At 38.8% G+C, this 20,124-nt stretch overlaps 1 protein-coding gene across 2 annotated transcripts in view; it reads right to left on the reverse strand.

The window, feature by feature from the left end:
- The window catches only part of dacha (dachshund a), a 128,153-nt gene that overhangs the window by 9,260 nt on the left and 98,769 nt on the right, over positions 1-20,124 (reverse strand). The window contains exons 4-11 of one of the 2 annotated variants that reach the window (XM_079486667.1): positions 19,595-19,747; positions 18,920-18,940; positions 17,947-18,119; positions 17,133-17,268; positions 16,466-16,540; positions 2,373-2,518; positions 2,123-2,270; positions 916-1,062 (exon numbers count right to left, since the gene is read on the reverse strand). In XM_079486667.1, coding sequence (XP_079342793.1) covers positions 916-1,062; positions 2,123-2,270; positions 2,373-2,518; positions 16,466-16,540; positions 17,133-17,268; positions 17,947-18,119; positions 18,920-18,940; positions 19,595-19,747 — 999 coding nt within the window. The remainder of the gene's footprint in view (positions 1-915; positions 1,063-2,122; positions 2,271-2,372; positions 2,519-16,465; positions 16,541-17,132; positions 17,269-17,946; positions 18,120-18,919; positions 18,941-19,594; positions 19,748-20,124) is intronic. The other variant, XM_079486668.1, reaches the window with a different exon arrangement.

Here is a 20,124-nt window from a genome sequence, read left to right on the forward strand (position 1 = left end):
AAACAAACTTAAACAATCGTTTATTAAATACGATTATTATACAGTAAAATATTACAAATTAATATTTACAAATAAAATCAAATAAATCGTTATATTATTAGACACCAGCCAAACACAAACCGGAAGTTAACTGGGGCCAGGCACACACGTGTCCGATGAAACTTAAAAACATAGTATGAGTTATATGCTATAGTATTGTTTTACTTTTGCTATAATAAAGTATATTTTACTAGTATTTATTTTTTGCACTTTTTTGTATACTTCATTTTTTAATATAACAGTACAGTATATTATATATTATAGCAGATTATATAGTGTAGTCTTGCAAAACATAGTAACAAATATTGTTGCTATCGTATAGCTTTTTATAGTATTTTGTGCCATAGTATAGTTTATTTTTATTATTGTATAGAATATATTTCACCATAATAATACAAATAAAATATCACAGTATACTGTTGCAAAACATATTGTTCATAAGAGTACACTATAGTGTATTTTTGCAAAAACAGAAAATACTTTTCTGCTATAGTATAGTTTTCATATAGTATAGTTTATTTTATAATAGTTTAGTTTTTTGGCAATATAACATTCTAGTATTTTTGATAGAGTATAGTATATGTTTCATAGTCTAATACAGAACAAGCCTGTACAAGAAAGCAATAACATCACATTGAAGTTATGGAGATCTTGGCTGAGGACTTTTTATTTGTGTAGTAACTCTGACTTCTGATTGGTCAATCCAATGCTGCATGCTCTTTAATTACAATCTATCACAGACAGATCGGACCGATGTCCTTTCACTGTGGATGTCCTGTCATTATTTGGCTGTATCTCTAGTCACTTCATTGCGTTCGATGAAGTGGTCTGGTAAGGACACAGTGTTGAGACGGATGTCAAAGATCAGAGGCTCACCGTTGAGACTCATGCGGAGGCTTTCTGGAGATGTGGCCTGTTTGAGAGCCTGTTCCACCTGCTCTCTCCTCTTGGACTCAAACTCCAGAGCCTCCTGCAGTTTCCTCTTCGCCTTCTTTTCCTTCTTAAGACGCTTTTGAATAGTAGCTGAGGAGGAGAAATGAAAGAGGTATTCGTTCAGCATGGTGTCTATAAACACGGAGACGACAGCGTGGACTCACGTTCACACATTAGAGACTTGAAAGTCCTCATTATCACTAACAAAACACAAACATATGGTGCGTTACGTGCAACAGCTTTCTACAACACTTCAAGGTTTTTAGACTTCTAACATTGTCGCATATTGTGGTTATGTGTATTCCAAGGCAATCACTATCTACAAATTTGTTCAGGTCTCTAATTCGAAATATTAAAATTTGAGCATAAAGCTGCAATCCGTAACCTTCTATCGCCATCTCTGTTTAAAACATAAAACTGCAGGTTACTTGATGTACTTATGTTTCTGTGAGTCAAATGACATTGACTGTCAACCGATAACGGAACAAAGATTTCAAAAGAAATAATCCATTGAAAAAAATGTGTTGTAATAATAAATAATACAATTGTGTGAATCCACTAGGATGCATTTAATGGTCAACAGAACAGCTGTAGCAACACTTGGTATTCACACAAAACAACACAATCTTTGAATATGTGCAAACATAATCAACTGTGTCTGTATATGTGGATTCACGGCAATTAACAGCCTTTGAAACACTCGCAGTCTGGCACAGCAGCATTATTACACGCTTCTCACTTGCGTTCTTACACCTTTAATAACTCCGGCCAAATCATCCAGCATTCAAACGTGTGCATTAAAAGAACATGAAATGCTGTAACAGCCACGGCTAATAAATTATTGAGGTGTTTGTACATATTGTCAGAGTTGTTATACAGCTGAATAATTGGCTTAATTTCTTGGCGCACATGGCAGGAGTGGATTTGGCAGAATATCCGCCGGTGACACGGTTTGGTTGTGATGTAGAGAACTGGCAGTGTTGTTTGGTTTTGGAGCGTAAATGTGCGTACTCATATTAAATTATGACTTCTGGGGTTGCCATATTTCACTGTTCCATGTGCAGTGAGCCGTTGGTTGCAATTCGCAACCTCACCACTAGATGCTGCTGAATGTAATACACTGGACATTTCAAACTGTGTGTGTATGTACCTCGGCTATGCAGTTCAGAGGTGAGCTGTCTCTCCAGACTCTCCCTCATCTCTCTCTCTCTGTACAGCTCCATCTTTAACTCCTTGCGCTCATGTTGCACTTGTTTCTCCTGCACTCGGGCATTATCCACGGCCACCTTCAGCAGACCCTGAGCCGCCAACATGACACAAAACACATCCAATATAAACCCTCAGATGCCCAACAAGCTGCTATGCAGTCCTTCACATTCATAGACGTGCAGTGGATTTACCTGGATGTTAGTGAGCAACGTCTCCACAGAAGAGAGGCCGTCTGTAAACAGGAAGGGTGCAGGGAAGCCAGGAGGAAGTGTCTGAGAGCCCAGAGGAAGTTTCTCGAAACCGGGCTTCTGCACGGGCAGAGCTATCTGAGCCTCATCTGAGATCAAACACAAAAAACATAGAGTCATTGATCAATACGTTTGGCTTCCGGCATTATTTTAATCATTTCACTATTTTCAGCGAAGATTTTGAAACTTGTTTAATACAATGTTTAAATAAAACATTTAAAAAAGGTAAACATTTTATATACAAAATAAGAGTTTGCGACAGAAAGAAACCCAGAATGACACTGATTTGACAGACAAAAATGTAAATAATTAAAAACAACAAAATTTGAGTACCACACCATCATCACAAAACCGAAAACAGTCCTGCTCCAAACTCCCAGTTTATTGCTCAAACATACAGAACAATGTTTTAATAATGCAATATTTGCAAATGAATGTTAAGCGAAATAAAACTGCAGAGAGAGGATAAAGTGACCAAGATCAAACATTTCACATTTCAGAAGGTGCACATGAGCAGAAGATAAACCGAGTGAGTGTTTCTGATGAAGCAGAAAGCTGCTCTGTCCAAACCTCTGAACAGCCGTTAATCTTCTACATTCACACACAGACAATCCATATTTTACCCACAAGCCCCATGCGACCCCTCCCGCCCACAATGCCAGGCCGCAAACTAGCCCCACCGCTCCAGCCATAACAGATCCCAAACAGTGAGAGAGGCAGAGATGAAGCAGTCATGATTCACCCGAGCTAATCTGACCGAGGCGTCTCTCCGCTCGCGTCGCAGCGCCCCGGCCCGTCCAGGCCTCCCTACGCAAGACAAATAGGACAGCTGGGGTGGGAATTGTGATGACAGTGTATCACGGGTCACATCGATTTCCCTGCCGCACTCTCTCCCGCAGCCTGCCAGATAACCCCGTACTCCTTTCTGCCCATTGTTCATACCCCACCTGTCCCAGCAGCCATAAATTTTCCCCCTTCTTCCTCAGCACTGCAAAGGGCATTAAAGAAGAGAGAGGAGCGGCCCTCCTCCTCCTCCTCTCCTCACAGGTTGACAGTGTGTGATTAAGTTTTTGGTGCCGGCTGAAAGTGGCGAGCGGATGAAGGTCACACAGATAGAGTGTGAAGAGGAACGTGTGCGTGAGAAAGAAGAATAGGGTGAGAAAAGGGGTGAGTGGACCTCTGCGAGGGGAGAGAGAGGTGCGAGGTGAACCGTGAGATAACGCTTAAGGTTAAGAGCGCAGAGATGTTTAAAAGCCCACATGAGGATGTGTGTTTATCAGGCGTAAGTGTGTGCTTGTGCCCTAAACCAAACTACAGCCGGTGTCACCGTTGAACAAGAAATCACAATCAATGTGCCGTAGGCCTAAAAATGTCATTTTATGGTTTCACTTTGATGATGAATTTCTATTTTCAGTCAATTCATAAAGCATATTTGGACCCTTTCATGCATGAATTTATGACAACCTGGTTTTGGCTATTAGGGAATGCAATATTTTTTTTATGTTTGAATAGATATAGTGGACAACTACAGTATGCACTGTAACCTCGATCCATCAAAGATTTAATTTATAAGATTTAATTTAGTAAATTCACAAGTAATACATTTTTCATTTGATTTATTAAAAATGTATTGTCTATTGCCCTTACATTCCGTATAATCGAATATTTACTACGGTAAGACTCAAAGGCACTAGTGTCTAGGAAATGTTTAGTACACTACAACATTTTTCACGTGGGGAAACTAATGTGTCAATGTGCAACAAATGTAATTTATACAGCAATGTTTATTAAGGGAAATGTTTGGCTAACTTTAAATGTAAAACTGATGCCGCCAGTAGGTGGCGACCCGCTGGTGAATAAATCCACAAATCAATTCAAAGCAAGTGTATTGATGAATGACTCGCTAAATCGATTTAGGTTAGACACACAGCAAAAAGTGAGTACGTGTTCAAATGAGTGTTAACGCACATATGCAACAATTCTTATGGTTCTACGATACAAGGATTTAGAAAATTCAGCGGCATTGCAGGACTGTAAAAAAGTGCCTCCAAAGTCCATTTATTTCGCTTGCTGACGACACCGCTTGAACATACTCGAGATTCAACGATATTTAATTTCTCCAACAATACGATAGCTGTCTAGAGTGATATCTGTCCAAACCGATTCTGAAGATTAAATAAATATTTCTGACCTTTCGGAATGCTATGAATTCATATAATGACCATTAATATCATACTTCAAAATGGAGATGTTTCTCAACATCTTCTATATAAAAAACGCATTTCTGCCCTTTTTTGATTGACAAAAGTATCATCGGCGGCTTTTAATATTTCAGCCGATACTAAGAAAAATTGCTTTTATTTACCGATACCGATTATTGGCCGATATATCGATGCATCACTAGTTAATACAAATCAATGCTGAAATAAAATGGCCAGTGAATGATAAAAAATCCACATCACCTTCATTCCCTGGAGTTCTTTACTTCTAAGCCACTGGGTGACTCGCATTCAAGCCCGGGAAGCTAAAAACTACACATCCCAGGTCAACGTGCCGTAAGAAAGGAGGTTAATGTTAGCAGGCTGTTGAAAGCCCTGCCCTGCTGCCGGCCCCTGCACACCTCATTGCGAGTCCCTTTTAAACGACAGATTTATCTTGTGCTGCAGCCTCCGATAGTGCTCACTTCAATTCATTTTATTTCATCCAGCAAAGAGGGTGGAAGAGCCCTCGGCCCATGACATTTACAAAGTGCCCTCGTTCTGTCTCTTCTCACTGTAATGTGCACGAGTAATGATACTCTCTGTGTGTGCGTAGGTGAGTTAGGCCCGGCACAATGAGATCTGTTTGTTTGTACATAGTGCACATGTTTTTTTTTTTTGGATTGAATGCGTGTTTGGTTCGGACCAGAGTAGAGCACAGAGAATAAATAGCGAAGAATGATTTCTGTTCTCCGAGACACAAATACGTGAGCTCCAGACCGAAACAAACACATCTATCCTCTCAACCTTACGATAACACCCCCAGCCGGGAGTGCAAAGTGAACAAACGGATAAATAAATAAACTAACAAAATGAAGGGTAGTGCTTTTTTATTTTAACTGACCGCTGGTATCAATTATTCATCTATCGGACCTTTTATTTGCTACTCACTAAAAATAAAGACAATGCCAAGTTTCTGGGGAAAAAAGCTTTTCTTGCTTGGGTCTCAAACAAAGAAACTCAAGTACCATTTTTTATAAATAAATAAAAAAGAGGGAAAGAGCACAACTTGCATCATGTTCCAGCATAGCTTGTATTGGTTATACAAATCAACTTGTATAATCAAAATGTAGTAAATGTTTCCGTAGGTATCAGAGCTGTACAGCGCGACAATGTTGCACATGCTACAGAAATATCTGTTTGTGAAAAAATGATTTGCCAACGTAGAACACGTGCTATACAGTTTTGCACGGATTCCCTCGATGTGGAAACAGGGAAGGAATAGCGGAGGCGTGATCTGGCTTTATAAATATGTCACCTGCATGTTTTGCGTGAATGCGTATGAGCTGTTTTACGCATTACTACACGCATGTAACGCTTGTGCATTTGTCTGCTTCTCTGTATGACGAACACATGAACTCCATCTCCAGAGCTGATCTGAGAGTTTACTTCATAAGCATTTTAATGTTAGAGAAAAGATATTCAACCACACGCTCTTTGCGACGACCCGTCAAAATAAAAGTCTGGTCAACTTGAACATTCAGATTAAAAAACACTGCATTGCATTATAACGTTTACTATAGTAAAGTTGTAGTATTCTAGCGTATTCTAGATTATACTCATTATTTACTAAACCAATATTGACTATAGTAAGGTTCAAATACACTATTGTCTACGCAAAAGGAGGAATTTTACAGCAGTTTACCATAGTCAAAAATAATATAATAGTATACTACAGTATGTTGACAAATATATCATTATTGTATTGTAAAATAATAGAAAACATAGAACTGGAAAAGGTTACATTGATGTAACATTAATGTCCTTTGTCAGTTACCTGCCTACATATGTCATATATTTTACCAATAAAACAGACGGTTTATACTTGTGCTTCAACTCTTGAAACCTCTCTAGCACCAGTGCTCAGTTGATCTCTCCCAGAGAAAGTGGATTTTACCCTGCGTTCCATATGGATGAACAGATGCCGGGGAACAGGAACGAGAGGAAGAATGCTATCTCCCTCAGCGCCTTTAACCCCGATGTGATTTTCTTGCCCCCACATATTTGTTAGTTTTTATTTTCTACATGTGTTGGAGGGGATGTCTCTTGAATATTCAAAGGGATCCAATTAGGGGGTAATTTAGTGCGCGTCTGCGGCGCTGCGCTTTTGTCAGGTACGTGTAAATTTGTGCGTGCGCGCAAACACGCTAGTATAGGTTTGTTTATACACAGATTTACATACGAAGATCAAGGCCAACCACTAATCACCATAATTGTCAGAGTAAATGTTAAAAGACGGGCGACGGCTAATTATCAAAGGTTGTTTTGACCCATGAGATCTTTTATTAGCACTGGATTAATAGTGTCATCTAGAGGAAATATTACTGTTGCGTGTATCTAAAGGCTCCTGTAGCTCAGCTAGTAGAGCATTGTGTTGTAGAGCATTGTGCTAGTAGAACTTTGCATTGTGGGCGATGCAAAGGTTGTGGGTTTGATTCACAGAAAACACAAGGATTGATTCAAAATGATTCAAATGCAGAAAGGTACGGGAGGGGCTAAAAGTTTGATGAAAATGAGCTGGCTTTGGTATAGACGGTTTAATCGAATACACACGCTGGCGTAAAGTTCACTTCTGCTCTGTGTTTATAACAACATGTATTACTATTGATTAATATCAATGTTTTATTGTATATTAAGTGTATTGAATTCAATTAAACTACTTGAGAGTTATTGATCATTTGCGAAGGTCTACCGGAAGTTACGTTCGGGCCACATAACATTTGTTGATGTTGTTGTCGCCGCTGAAACTGTCTGTAAAGCGTAGTTCCAGTTTGTGTTTGACAGCCTATTTTTTCTTGTTTCTTTGCATTACAATAATCGCTTTATTTTGTTCATGATAGTAATGAAATCTGGCTGATATGATGTGCTTAATGGTCACGAAATGACAAGAATGATGATGTCATAATCCAAAAAAGTACAAATGTTTGACAAATAAGTATTTGTTAATATAAGTAAATGGTTCAACACTTCTGCAGCATTTATTTATCTCAGTTTGATATTTTCACAATGTATAGGTACTAATAAAAACAGTAAATGTATAATAAATACATAAATGCATGACAAACTAACGTGACCAATTGCAGTAGCGTAAACTAACGTTAACAAAAATGAATTGATAAATTCTGAAAACACAAATGCATTTATAATGTTGACAAAAGTGTTACAGAAAATGTTATCGTATTTAATATTGGCTAACTATGATTAGGAAAGTTCTTATTTTACGTTTCCTCTATATGATATTTGGGTAAAACATGTACTTGACAGTTTTGGTAATACTTGAAATGTCAACAGAACGTCATCTCATTTGTCAGCTGTCACTAAACATCTCTATCTCAGAAGTAAGAGACCGAGACGTTTAGTGCATCTGGGAGAATGTCTGGACAGCAGTGCTTACAGGAGTAAACAGTAGCGGCTTAGATAAATCCTGATGAAAAGATATAAAATACATCATAGAGCTAAAGAACAACAAGAGAGGGCAAAACCTGAGATGAGAAAGTCAAGATGGAGACGATGAGGAGGACAGGAAGAGAGCTTCTAGCCAACGCTGAACACACAGCCCGTGATGGAGCGTTAGCCCGCGAGAGAAAAAAGCTTGAGAGAGACAGATCGCCCCTCTGCCAGTTAGACATTTATTCCCAACAAGATGGCAGTGTTTGACAGGACGCGCCGGGGGAGCGCTAAAGCATGGGGGATCCAAACGCCTGGGTGGTGTATATATAGCAGTGAGATATAGACCAATCAGAAGCAGCTCGCCGAGGAAAAACAAGTTTCACTAGCACGCGTAAACGTGTTAAGACACTTCTTATTTTTAAGTTTGAAGTACAATTAAATTGCCTTTAAGTCACGTTTCAATGTTTTTACCTTATTTTAACTCATTCAAAGGTTGAAATTGCTTAACTCATTTGTATAAGTTACAGCAACTCAGCACTGGTCAAAATTGTAAAAAGTTAAAACATTTAAATCACTTTAAACCCAATTTGATTCAACAAAAACTGACAAAATTAAGTGTGTTTTCCCATTAAATATATAGTGAGTATAAAAGTATAAAAATGAGCTTATCACCCTTATTATGATATCAATATAAATTTGAATTATTGTTGATGTTTCGTAAGGCAGACGTCACATTTTTGATTGACATCAGATGAATAAAACTTCCTTAAGAACAACAACCTGACAATCACAGACACAAAGAGTTTTTGACTTGCAACCATTAAACACACAGCATTCGTTCGTTGTTAAAAAGTTCTGGTTAAACTTACAGTAATGACGTGAAAGGTCCTTAGTTTTGTTGGCCCGCCATAACTAAATTGAACAAAGCACTCAGACTTCCTACCGCTAAACCGCAAGCGATATTAACACCAAAGTCAGCAATATAATACAGAAGTCGTTCCGTATCACCTCTTAATTTCATTCCTCGACTTCAAATAATTCTCAGGGGTTACACTTCCAAAACCTGAGGTCCAGGGGGCCCCCGATTCACTGGCACGCCGAATAACAAGCTACATTAAAACCAGGCCCCAAAAAAGGAAATGCACAAAGCACTTAATGAGCTCGAGCAAAGCAAAGGACCAATGTTAGTTAGTTAACCCCCACGATACACACACGTATACACAGCAAAGATGAAAGCAGCACAATAAAAAGCCAAAGCAGTAATAGGTTGGATGTGGAAGTGAATAAGGGGGTATTAGTGTATATTACATTTTAACAGCCATATGCGGCCACACTTTCTGGCTGTTCTGCAGGATGTAATGTAAATGCTGGCATGTAAATGAAGGAATAGCTGTGTCTGAAGCTATAAAAGTGTCAGCGCATTGATCTTTGGACTATTAGACCTGGATGTTCAGCCTTTGGACGAGTGCAATAGTGTTCCAGCGGGCTGACTGAATGCATATCCATGTCTAAATGTAGTCGCATTTACTGCTCGTATTCAGAAACCAACCATATGTCAAGACTAAATGTTTTGAAAGACTAGTACCGAAGCAGTACTTCAAGATTATGAGGTGTGCGTCTTGAGTCCAGACAGACTGAAGCTGTCTAAACAGCCAAATGCAACTTTCTGACGGACGATTGGCTGCAAGCGATTGGAAGTCATTAGATTTCAATAAGAGCTGATGATTTGAAATAACACGTGTAAAGGCCTGTTACTAAGATTTAAGAGAATAACAAAGTCCTCGTCACGATTATTGTTATCGTGAAGTTTGGGTAACACTCTAGTATAGGGACCAATGCTCATTATGAAATAGTTGCTTACTAGCATGATTATTATTAGCATATTGGCTGTTTATTAGTACGTATAAAGCACATATTTTGCATGATCATATTCTACATCCCTAATCCTAACAATGACTTTACAAAACATTTATAAGCAACAAATGTGGAGTTATTGAGGCCAAAGTCGTAGTTAATGGTTTGTTAATAGAGAGAATTGTCCTTTAAAATGAAGTGTGACCTAAAGATGAATTATATAACGCTATATTGCACTGTTTTCACAGGCTGGTGTTGAATATTTGTTTCTGTTAATGTATTAACTACTGTATGATCTATAATATGATTAGTAACAATATTTTCTGAATACATTTTTGTAATAATTTGCTATGGCAACATTACTCTCTTCGTTCTGGCAACATTGTGGCAGCGCAGAAATGCAAGATGTTACAGAGCTAGAGCAAAAATGGAACGTTTCGCAAGTGTGTTTGCTGGGAATATCGTTTTAACTTTTTAGGCGTTTTATTTTCCTGCTGATTAACAATGAAAACAACAACCAACAAAATCCACTCGAATGTAAAGGGCTCGTATATTAGAATAAACATTAATAACAACAACAGTCAATTAATATTGTTTGTAAGCTAAGCAAATGCTAAGATATACATAACCTGAAAGATGAAAGATGGTCCGATCTCTTTTATCCCCCCAAATATATGTGCACTGATCAATTTTTGAAAATGGTTTCGTAGTGTGATTTTGGATACAGAATTGTACTACCTGAACTCTAAAAATGTATTTGTAAAATGTATCACATGTGTCATGGTTGACTTTGTATCTTTGTTTGCTTTTTAATTGACACTAACAGGAACACAGAGAGCGAACAGGATGTTTTTGAACGTTCTCATAAGCGCCTCTGTCTAACACATCTTTAGCTTTAGCCACTAGGCCACAGCACCAAAAAAACCCACACGATGTTAAGATCCACAGGCTTGTACGAAAAAACTTTAGCCGAGTGTAAAACTAATTTTGTAAACATTAAAAGCAAAGAACAAACAGAACTAATCTGGTAGTGTTCACACATATTTCTGACATGAGACTACAGGAGAGGGCAATTTAAATGAACAAATATACCTGCAAATAAACAAGAGAGTAAACAAACTGGAAAAGAGGCCAGGCTGCGTTTTCTTGACACTCCAGCCGTGAGTCTAATGAATATGTGTACATGAAATGAGGCTTAATGAGCCTTTCTTTCTCCCCCAATTAGCGCGTGAAGAGCAGTAGGAGGAATATTAAATGAGAGGAATACTAGGTCAACACCGCAGCCCTTAACCTGAGCGCAGGAGGAATGGACCTGCGAGATGAACGTGTCTCCAGGGACGCAATGAGAACTAGAGACGCCAGCGAGAAAGTTTCCTGCGGTATGAAGTTCTTTAATTTCTTCATTAAGAACGACTAAGCCCTCGGTTAACTTTGTTATTCATAGGATGCTGTGATTATAGATTTAAGACCCCATCACCATTCAAGTTTTGTTGCTTTTTTGAACAGATTTACTTTATTGGGATATTAAAATATACAAATGCCAATGGATTTTGCTTGGCTGTCACTGTTAACGCTCTGCATGCGATCCAAACAATATTATTACACTGTTTCGTTATAGTTATAGTTGTGAAATCCACTATAACAACTTTTAAGTCTCGGTTATTATCCTTTGTAGAGCCTTTCTCTCATCGTGTCCGTAGAAATGTTTGTCCAATAAAATGGTCATTAGAATGACTAATAATAATAATATATTAAAAATTAATCTATTATTATTGTTTTTATTATTATTATTATTGATGATAATAATAATAATAATATCATTAATAATAATAATGAATTGATCTAAATAAAACAGTGCAATATTATTACTATTAAAAATACTAATAATGAATTACTTGTTGATATATTCTTATATATGATTATTATTATGTGAATAACAGGACGCATTTCTATCCCACCACAAATTCTCTGCTTTAACAGGAACTACACAACTACAGAAAGGAAAATAACATCAAACCATTTCACGCCATCCTAAACTTCACATCTGTATGAAGCAGAACTGTGTTGTGTTCTCGTTTAAACCGATTATTTACCTGATTTAATTCTGTAGCCTGCTCGTTCATCCTTTCCTATTATCGGCACGAGAATCTCTGCAAGCCTCGAGGGGAGTTTACTTCAAACGTGGCAGTGACACTGTTAGCAGCGTGCACATGAGACCTCACAAGCCTGTGAAACGAAAACCTGCTCTTCCATCAGAACCAGAGCAGAACACAAGCACCTGTCCTCACTTCCTCTCTACCTTCACGTGTGTGCGCGTGAGAGAAAGAGAGAGCACGCTATCATTTATCACTTGTGTTCTCGTCCAAAAATGTCGCTTTGGCGAGGTGACTTTGAACGGCGCTAACCTTGCCCCATATTGCCAACTGTGCCAGTTTACTTTTCTTCACGCCATTGATTTTCCGCGGTTAATATCCGTTCATCTTCAACACGGAGAGAAAGCAGACCCTCCAGCCGGAGAGCTCTCGAGGGCCGCCGGGGCCCCGCCGAGGGCCTCGCTTTAATTAAACCATCACAAATGCGCTTAGAACAGCAATCAAGCTAATGATCAAAAAGGGTCTTCAAAGCCCGCCGATGGTCCCCTCTGCACATATCCGAAGGAGAAGCTTGCGAATAAACAAACAAAAACTTCAATGAAAATACAAAGCTTGGAAAGCCGAGCACTTGCGGTTCGAGGGCCCATCCTTGACTCGGAGCGCGGCGGGGCCATTGTTTCTCTCCTCCGGTTTCCTTTACATTTGTTGTGATTTATTTACCAGCACGCTTATCTCAAAGGACGAAACAATGGCGCACATTTCTATCAGAAATCATTACAGGCCATTTCAAATCATTTCCGCGCAGCTAATTTCATAATGGCGGAGGAAAACATTGATTGTAACCAGATGCCACATATCTGCTCTGTGGAAAACTGGACAAAGCAATTACGCAGCACAAACTGTCGGCCTTCCTCGTACACACACACACACACACAGATCTACAAAGTGCTTCTATAGCCAAAGTGCTGCACATCAGGTTAGACCAAATACATTAGCACATTATCATACAATACGTACTGTATAGACTGTGAAGCGGACTTTATGAAAGACGAGATTTCTTTCGAAGGGATCAAAACGCAAGAAGTATAGTATGTTAGACTATGTTGGTCTAAGGATTGAATACGCGGGAAACCAAAATGAGAAAATGAACGTCTGTTCTCTTCCTACGAGACAGTGAAATGTTTCGAGATTGTTGATTCGAGATTGAGATTTTACATTTGTAATTCAATTGACATCTGAAAAACGTTCATACACCTGCGAGCCTACAAGGCTAGCGTGAGCTGCAAAACCCACACCAACGTATAAAATATCAGAATTTTCCATTGCTCTTTATTGTAAGAAAGTGTTGGCATTCAGGCAGCCCCGAGTGAGAGAGAGCGAGAGAGAGAGAGTGATTTATGGGAGAGTAAGAGACGGGGTTCACTCGCCCAAGTCCCACAGAAACACAGTTCTGCTAGCCCCGGGCTTCACCATTCATCACCACGTACCGCCACGTCACTTTGTTTATCATCACAGTTACACACACAGGCCAAACAGTGTTTAAAATTCAACGGCCCTTTCGTGAAGATTTGGAAAAAGGGGCCTCGAGTCATCTACGTCTGTGAGTGGTCTGCCTCTCTCTCTCTCTCTCTCTCTCTCTCTCTCTCTCTTTTCAAAGATAAGATTTAAGTCTGCAACTGATTTACTGTTCCAAATGTTTAAATACGAGTTTAATACTAAAACAAAGCGCAAGTTGTCCAGCGCTGTTTGTGCTGCAGTCCTAGGTCGTCAAATTCGAGTTTTCTTTACGTCTTCTGATTTTCATCTGGCAGATAAAAGACATTCAGTTTCATAGAACGATGAGCCATATCTAGAAAGCAGAACATCACTAGCCAAAGATGCAAAATGACAATAAAACAACAAGGTGTGAACAGAACTAAACTGATCATAAATATTAGCTTTCAATGCGCTTTATGCGGAACATCACACGCAGAAGTCCTTTATGTGTGAATTTCAGACATCTAGTATGAAACATTACTTACATTTAGTTTATTCCAATAGATTTATATAAAAAAACGTTTTATTGAAATTAAACCGCTATTACCAGTCATTTCAAATTCTTATTTGACATTTTACCAAGTGGTTGAGTAGATGTAACTTTAAAGCGTATAGATAGATTTATAGAATTATTCCTGCAAATATTCACAGAGCAACGCCCTGGAAACCATCCATAGCAACACTTTAGCATCATGACAGTGAATTTGCATCCTTTTCAGAATAAGCAAAAACAAAATTGACTTATTTCAAAAAGACCTCTTTTGGGCATAATGGATGTTGGTCTAATACACGAGACACTGTTGAAATACATAATCAAATAAATGATTTAGAGGAAAAATGAAGTGACTGAATAGACTCACAAGCGCTAACAAGGATCGAACAGAACAGAAGAGAATTGCTAACACAATCGCACAGTATATGGTTGAAGTAAAATAGAGCAGTCATATTTGATATAATCACGGTCAATTTTTACTAAGTCGATCCTCTCAGGTGTTGAGAGAGGCCTGCTGCTCTCTCTCTCTCTCTCTCTCTCTCTGTGTGTGTGTGTAAGTAGGTTAAACTGATGCTGGGTTTGAGGAGACCCGGAGACAAAAGTGAGATGTAGTGGACTTATGCGATGAGTTGCCAAAATGGTCTCCGTGCATTCAGGCTGTATTTAGTCCAATGATATTTAAGTTCCATTTTTATTTATTATGTATGATTAGTTATATTATTAGACACCAGCCAAACACAAACCGGATGTTAACTGCAGTGCCGGCTCGCGTTTCTGATGAAAAGGTCTATATGACAAAACGTCATCAAGTTTATTTGCTTTGATTAAAAAATAGTAGAATAATAATAATATTTTGTGTTTGTTTTTTAATACTATTAACTTTCATATTGACGTTATCATTACTTTCATAATATTTGTCGACAAATCCTCTGCAACACTGCAGCAGACATTTAGTATTTATTCTCTTGAAATTTCTGCTGTGACGTCAAGATTTATCAACGTTCACATTATTCGCTGTATTTTTACCTCTTCAACCCATTCAGGCCTATTTGCAGATGGGTTGAGTATGATTGCCGATGTGATAATGCCCGTCCGAGTAATGTGTCATGTGTCACCTGTGTCATGACCTTCACCCGGAGATACAGAAAAGTGTTCAAATATCCAGACCTCTAGCAATAGATGTTGAAGAAGAGAAAGGATGAAAAATCTTTTTTTGTCACATGACAAACAGTGTTGGAACAACGGAAGAAACCATCAGACATGACCTACAGTAAATCTACACTTTTGCTTTTATCTCAACCCTGCGTTAAACGCAATGGGCTGCGCTTCCGAATACAGGCGCGGTTTGCGGCATCACGCATGTTTGTGTGTGTGTTTAGGACGGATCCTTTTCCAGACATATTAATAAAATATGGTCAGAGGCCAGGTGCACATCGAATCTCTTTTAAGAGAGCCTGGGGGCATCTTTGCATCGTCTCCTCCCTGCAGCTCTGTGTGTCAGGAGCCGCCACCTGCTATACCAACACGCAAGAAACGGTGCCCACACACGCCACCGCATCCAAGATTACCGCTCGCACACCTGCGTACCTTTACACGTCGTAGTAAAGAGAAAACATTTTCCTATAATGATGAATTACGTACTTAGCTGCTCTAACGGTTCTCTTGCACTCATCCACGCTAGCACGCACACCCGCCACCGTAAATATGAACTTCATACATGTTCAGTTAAGCTTCTAATTAAGTCATTAATTAAAGGAGAAGTGTTGTGACGCTGATATACTGCCAGCCTGAGCCGACGGGGGTGTAAATATAACTAACAAGCTTCGGCCCGCATTAAAACGTCTAGGTTGTGTATAACTATCAATACACTGGGCAGTGTTAAACTAACACCAGCTAGAAATCACATGCGATTTATGACATTGGTTCTAAGAACAATGTTTAAAATTGGACTTGAGTCTTAAAATCACTAAAGCGGATATGACACAATATAGAAATGAAGTGAAGTGATGTGGCAAACAAATATGACGTGCATTGCATTTTCATGTTAGCAAACCACGCCCACTGTACAATCTCATTGGTCCAAAATCTTAATCCACATACACCACCATTGAAAACGTTTTTCTTGTGCTCTTATACTGAGGTGCTTTTAATATAATATTCACATCTATTCTGAGCTCCAAGCTTCAGTCAGTCATATTAACACATTTAGGCCTATGCCTTCAGATTAAAAGGTTTTTAATATCATTAGCAACATTTCAGTTAAGTGACCCTAAACGTTTGAATGCTAATGTACAAAATAAAATGAATGTTACCAAAAAGAAGAACTAATTCATTTGGTGATGATGTTATACCCACATTTAGTTTTGACACTTCTGGAGTAGTGTTATAATGTGAAGGTTCAAAGACACTGACCTTTTTCTTTGAGGATTTTCTTCATATTTATGCCTGCGTCTCGTTCTTGCAGTTCACCGTCGGTCGGATTCAGAACTGCAAACATGGGTTTGTGTCATGCATGGTGCATTACATTTTCAATGAAAAATACGTTTGCAGTTACAGTTTGTGCACCAAAAATAAGTGGAATTGAATGGCGACGTGTTTTCAAATGCTCCACCTGTCTGCTTGACAAACACATTTATTAACAGATTCATGGTTTATCCAATGTTGCTATGTGGGGCCGGTCAGGGTACTTAAAATACACAGCAATGTTTTGAAAGGCAGTATTTATAGACTTCGGACGCCATAAACAACGCCTGTTCCACGCTGGCCCAGTAGAACGGTTTCAGTTTTTTTAACACTACACAAACGTTTAAACCAAATACAACCGACACAACATTTATAAACAAATTAAAATGTTAAACAAAAATGTAAAGATGTAAAAATAATAAGACTACAAATGAAACCGGAAGTGTTTACATCTTACGAAGTGGTCTTTACTTTTCGGGAGAATCAACCTATGAATGAGTTATACATAGTTGCCACCGCTGGTATAAAAACATCATACCGTTCCTATAAATACTAAACCTGTGAATGGCAAAGAGCAACGTGGTTTATTCTGTTTCTGAAGTGTGTGTGTACTGACCCATGCGTTCAGGGCTCTGTGTGTGTGGGTTCGGGGAGCTGGACACACTACTGCTGGGGTGAGATGAGGGCTGTGATCCGGGACGAGGGGCTTCCTCCAGAGACGGGGCAGGAGACGGACTGTCCTGAACACACTCCTGACAAACACACACAGATACACACAGTCACGGTCTATAACTGGATTTATACAGCAGCTCAAACAGGCCTGTTACTTGACCCTATAAATGTCTTTTAATAAAACACATTTATCTCTGACTCGCATCAAAGTTCTCCAGACTTTAGTGAATAAAACGAATCTGAATATTCAGCGTGATTTGATTTGTAGTTTGGTTTGACTTCCCATCGTGTCAGTGAATATCTACAGTGTATGAGTGTTTTTTGGAGTTGGCCCCAGGCCCTCTTGCGTCCCGCAGAATCTCACGGGCATCCACCTGACGCTCTAAATGAACTCGCATTCACACACTCGGGGGGAACATGCTGGAACATAACAGATACTGTTGACTTTCTAATATTCCCTAAAACCCGCCCCGCGCGGACATTTATTCTGTTATTTCTCCTCCGAGTATTTCAAATCAAACTCTCTCTTGTAGAAATTAAGACGGTTTGGTAAACAGCTCCCTCCCAGACGTTAACAGGCTTGCAGAACGAGACGATCCGACGGGGACGTGTAATTCTACGACCGAGGTGGAGAAAACCAGCTGACTCTGATAGTGGCTGTGCGTTAGAGGGAGTCGTAATGAAGTGTAGTGAAAGTGTCGCGTGTGCTTTTATCCGAGCGGGCTTTTCTATCAAAACTTTATCAGTGCGTGCGTTACCTTGATGACAGACGCTCCCGCTCTGGAAAGGGGGCTGTGCATCTGAGCAGCCGCGGCCATGTTGGCGATGGTGTTCAGGTGGTTCATCTGGTTCATCGCCATGGCAACGGAGGCAGGCGGCAGACTGACGGGCAGCAGGGGGTGGGGCATCATCATAAACGGCAGGTCGAGCCCTGAGAAGAGAGAGACAGACGCGTCTTACATCTGTTTACGTGATATTGAAGTTAAAGCTGTTGAAGTGTGGCTGAAGTAGCGACGTGTTATTTGAGATACTTGAAAATAATATTGACAATTTCATTTTTTTAAAGAAGAAATATGAGTGAAAATCTGCTAATAATGTTATAATAAAGGTGATTTTTTACTATTGTTTACGTCATGATCTGCGTTTTCATGGGTTTAAAAGATTTTTGTTATAATCTAACAACTGTGCATTTTTTTTAACAAATTTGCATCAGCTGAATATAAATAAATTGTAAATTAAATAAATGTCTCTGAGTAAAATATACTGTACAGTAATTTATATAATAAACTTTGTTCTGTAAATTAAATATAATGAACTATGTAACAAGCATTATTGTGATTTAATTTTCCAATAAAACGTAATAAATGTTTACAAAATGTGTTGCATTTAATTACCTTTAGCAGATTATAACTCATATATATATTGAAATACTCTTTGATTTGCTCCTTTTCATACCATCACAATGAATGTGGATTCATCTTTAAGCTTCAGTCATACAATAAATGTCCATATGAAAATATCTGAATTCTTCTAGTCCATATTCAATGTATTTTGCATAAAAAATATTTAAAAACTTAAAGGTTTTGTTTTAGTGAATTGCATAGAAAAACACATTTTTAATAATTCCCCTTGTCTTACTGTCCACAATTCATCACTGCATGTTATTCTACATTTTTATCTACATTTATTCTTTTTTTTCAATCAAAATGATAAATCGTAAACTTTCTTCACCTCTGAAACAACATTTCATTTCTGCTGACGTAACCAAGGTCATGTGGGTGGGGGAAAGCAATATTATATCATTATATACAGTATAATGTCACAGCTCACTCTTTACATTTACATTTAGTCATTTAGCAGACGCTTTTATCCAAAGCGACTTACAAAGCGTTCAGGGAGAACTAAAGCGATATATAACCGTCATACAGGAAAATTTATACAATAGGTGCTAATACAACGTTACTTATTTAAACAAAAGCTATAACAACATACCTGTTGAGAGAAAGAGAGAGGGTTAGTTTTTTATTTTTATTTCTCATTTATCTTTACGATCCAATCAAATCACAATAAATGAAATCAAGCTCCGCCCTACAATGTTCCTCAATATTACTCTTCACTTAGAAACGGATCACATTACAGAATTTAAGTGCGTAGCATCTGCCAATTCTTTACATCTTTAAACATGAAAAGACTGAAATGTGTCATTGAGAGCAGAACGAAAAATATGATTGATTTGACAACAGCAAAAAAAAGTGACAGACCGACAAATAAACAAACGCACCGAACTGACAACGTGCCATTGAACTCAACTGACTAACGTGACATTTGTATCTGATCAATGAAACGGAGCAGAATCGATACACCTGGAGCTGATGATGGCGTGAAGGTGATGAATGAAGGACTCACGGTTAGCCAGGAGATGACTCTGCTGTAGGGAGGAGAGGTGAGACCCTGACAGGCCGTGCTGAGCGGAGAGGCCCAAATGAGCCAGACCGTGCTGGCCTCCGGAGGAGGGGGGTGACTGGAGTTTCTCTTTATCCCAGGAAGACTCACTACCACCTGGGGACATCAGACACAGAGAGCCAGGATTGAGCCAGAATAATATTGCCACTTCGACTGAATCTATCTACTATGCTTGTTTGAAATAAAAGTTTGATTTACTGTGTAGACATGTTTTAAAAACCTCACATGTCCAAGTCTATCCTGACCTAATATGGGAGATCAAATGGAAGAGCATTGTATTAGCATGTGTTCAATTCCCAGGGAGCACATATACTGATAAATCTTCTAGCTTGAATGCATTCGCTTTGGATAAAATCGTCTGCCAAACACATAAATGTTAATGGAAGCCAAGCTTTGCAAAACAGGTCATTCATAAATCATTTTGGCAATGACATCACAACCAAAAGCACACTGACATGTCGTCGCCGACGCTT

This window comes from Barbatula barbatula (genome assembly GCF_947034865.1).
Source record: "Barbatula barbatula genome assembly, chromosome: 22".
Classification (NCBI taxonomy): domain Eukaryota; kingdom Metazoa; phylum Chordata; class Actinopteri; order Cypriniformes; family Nemacheilidae; genus Barbatula; species Barbatula barbatula.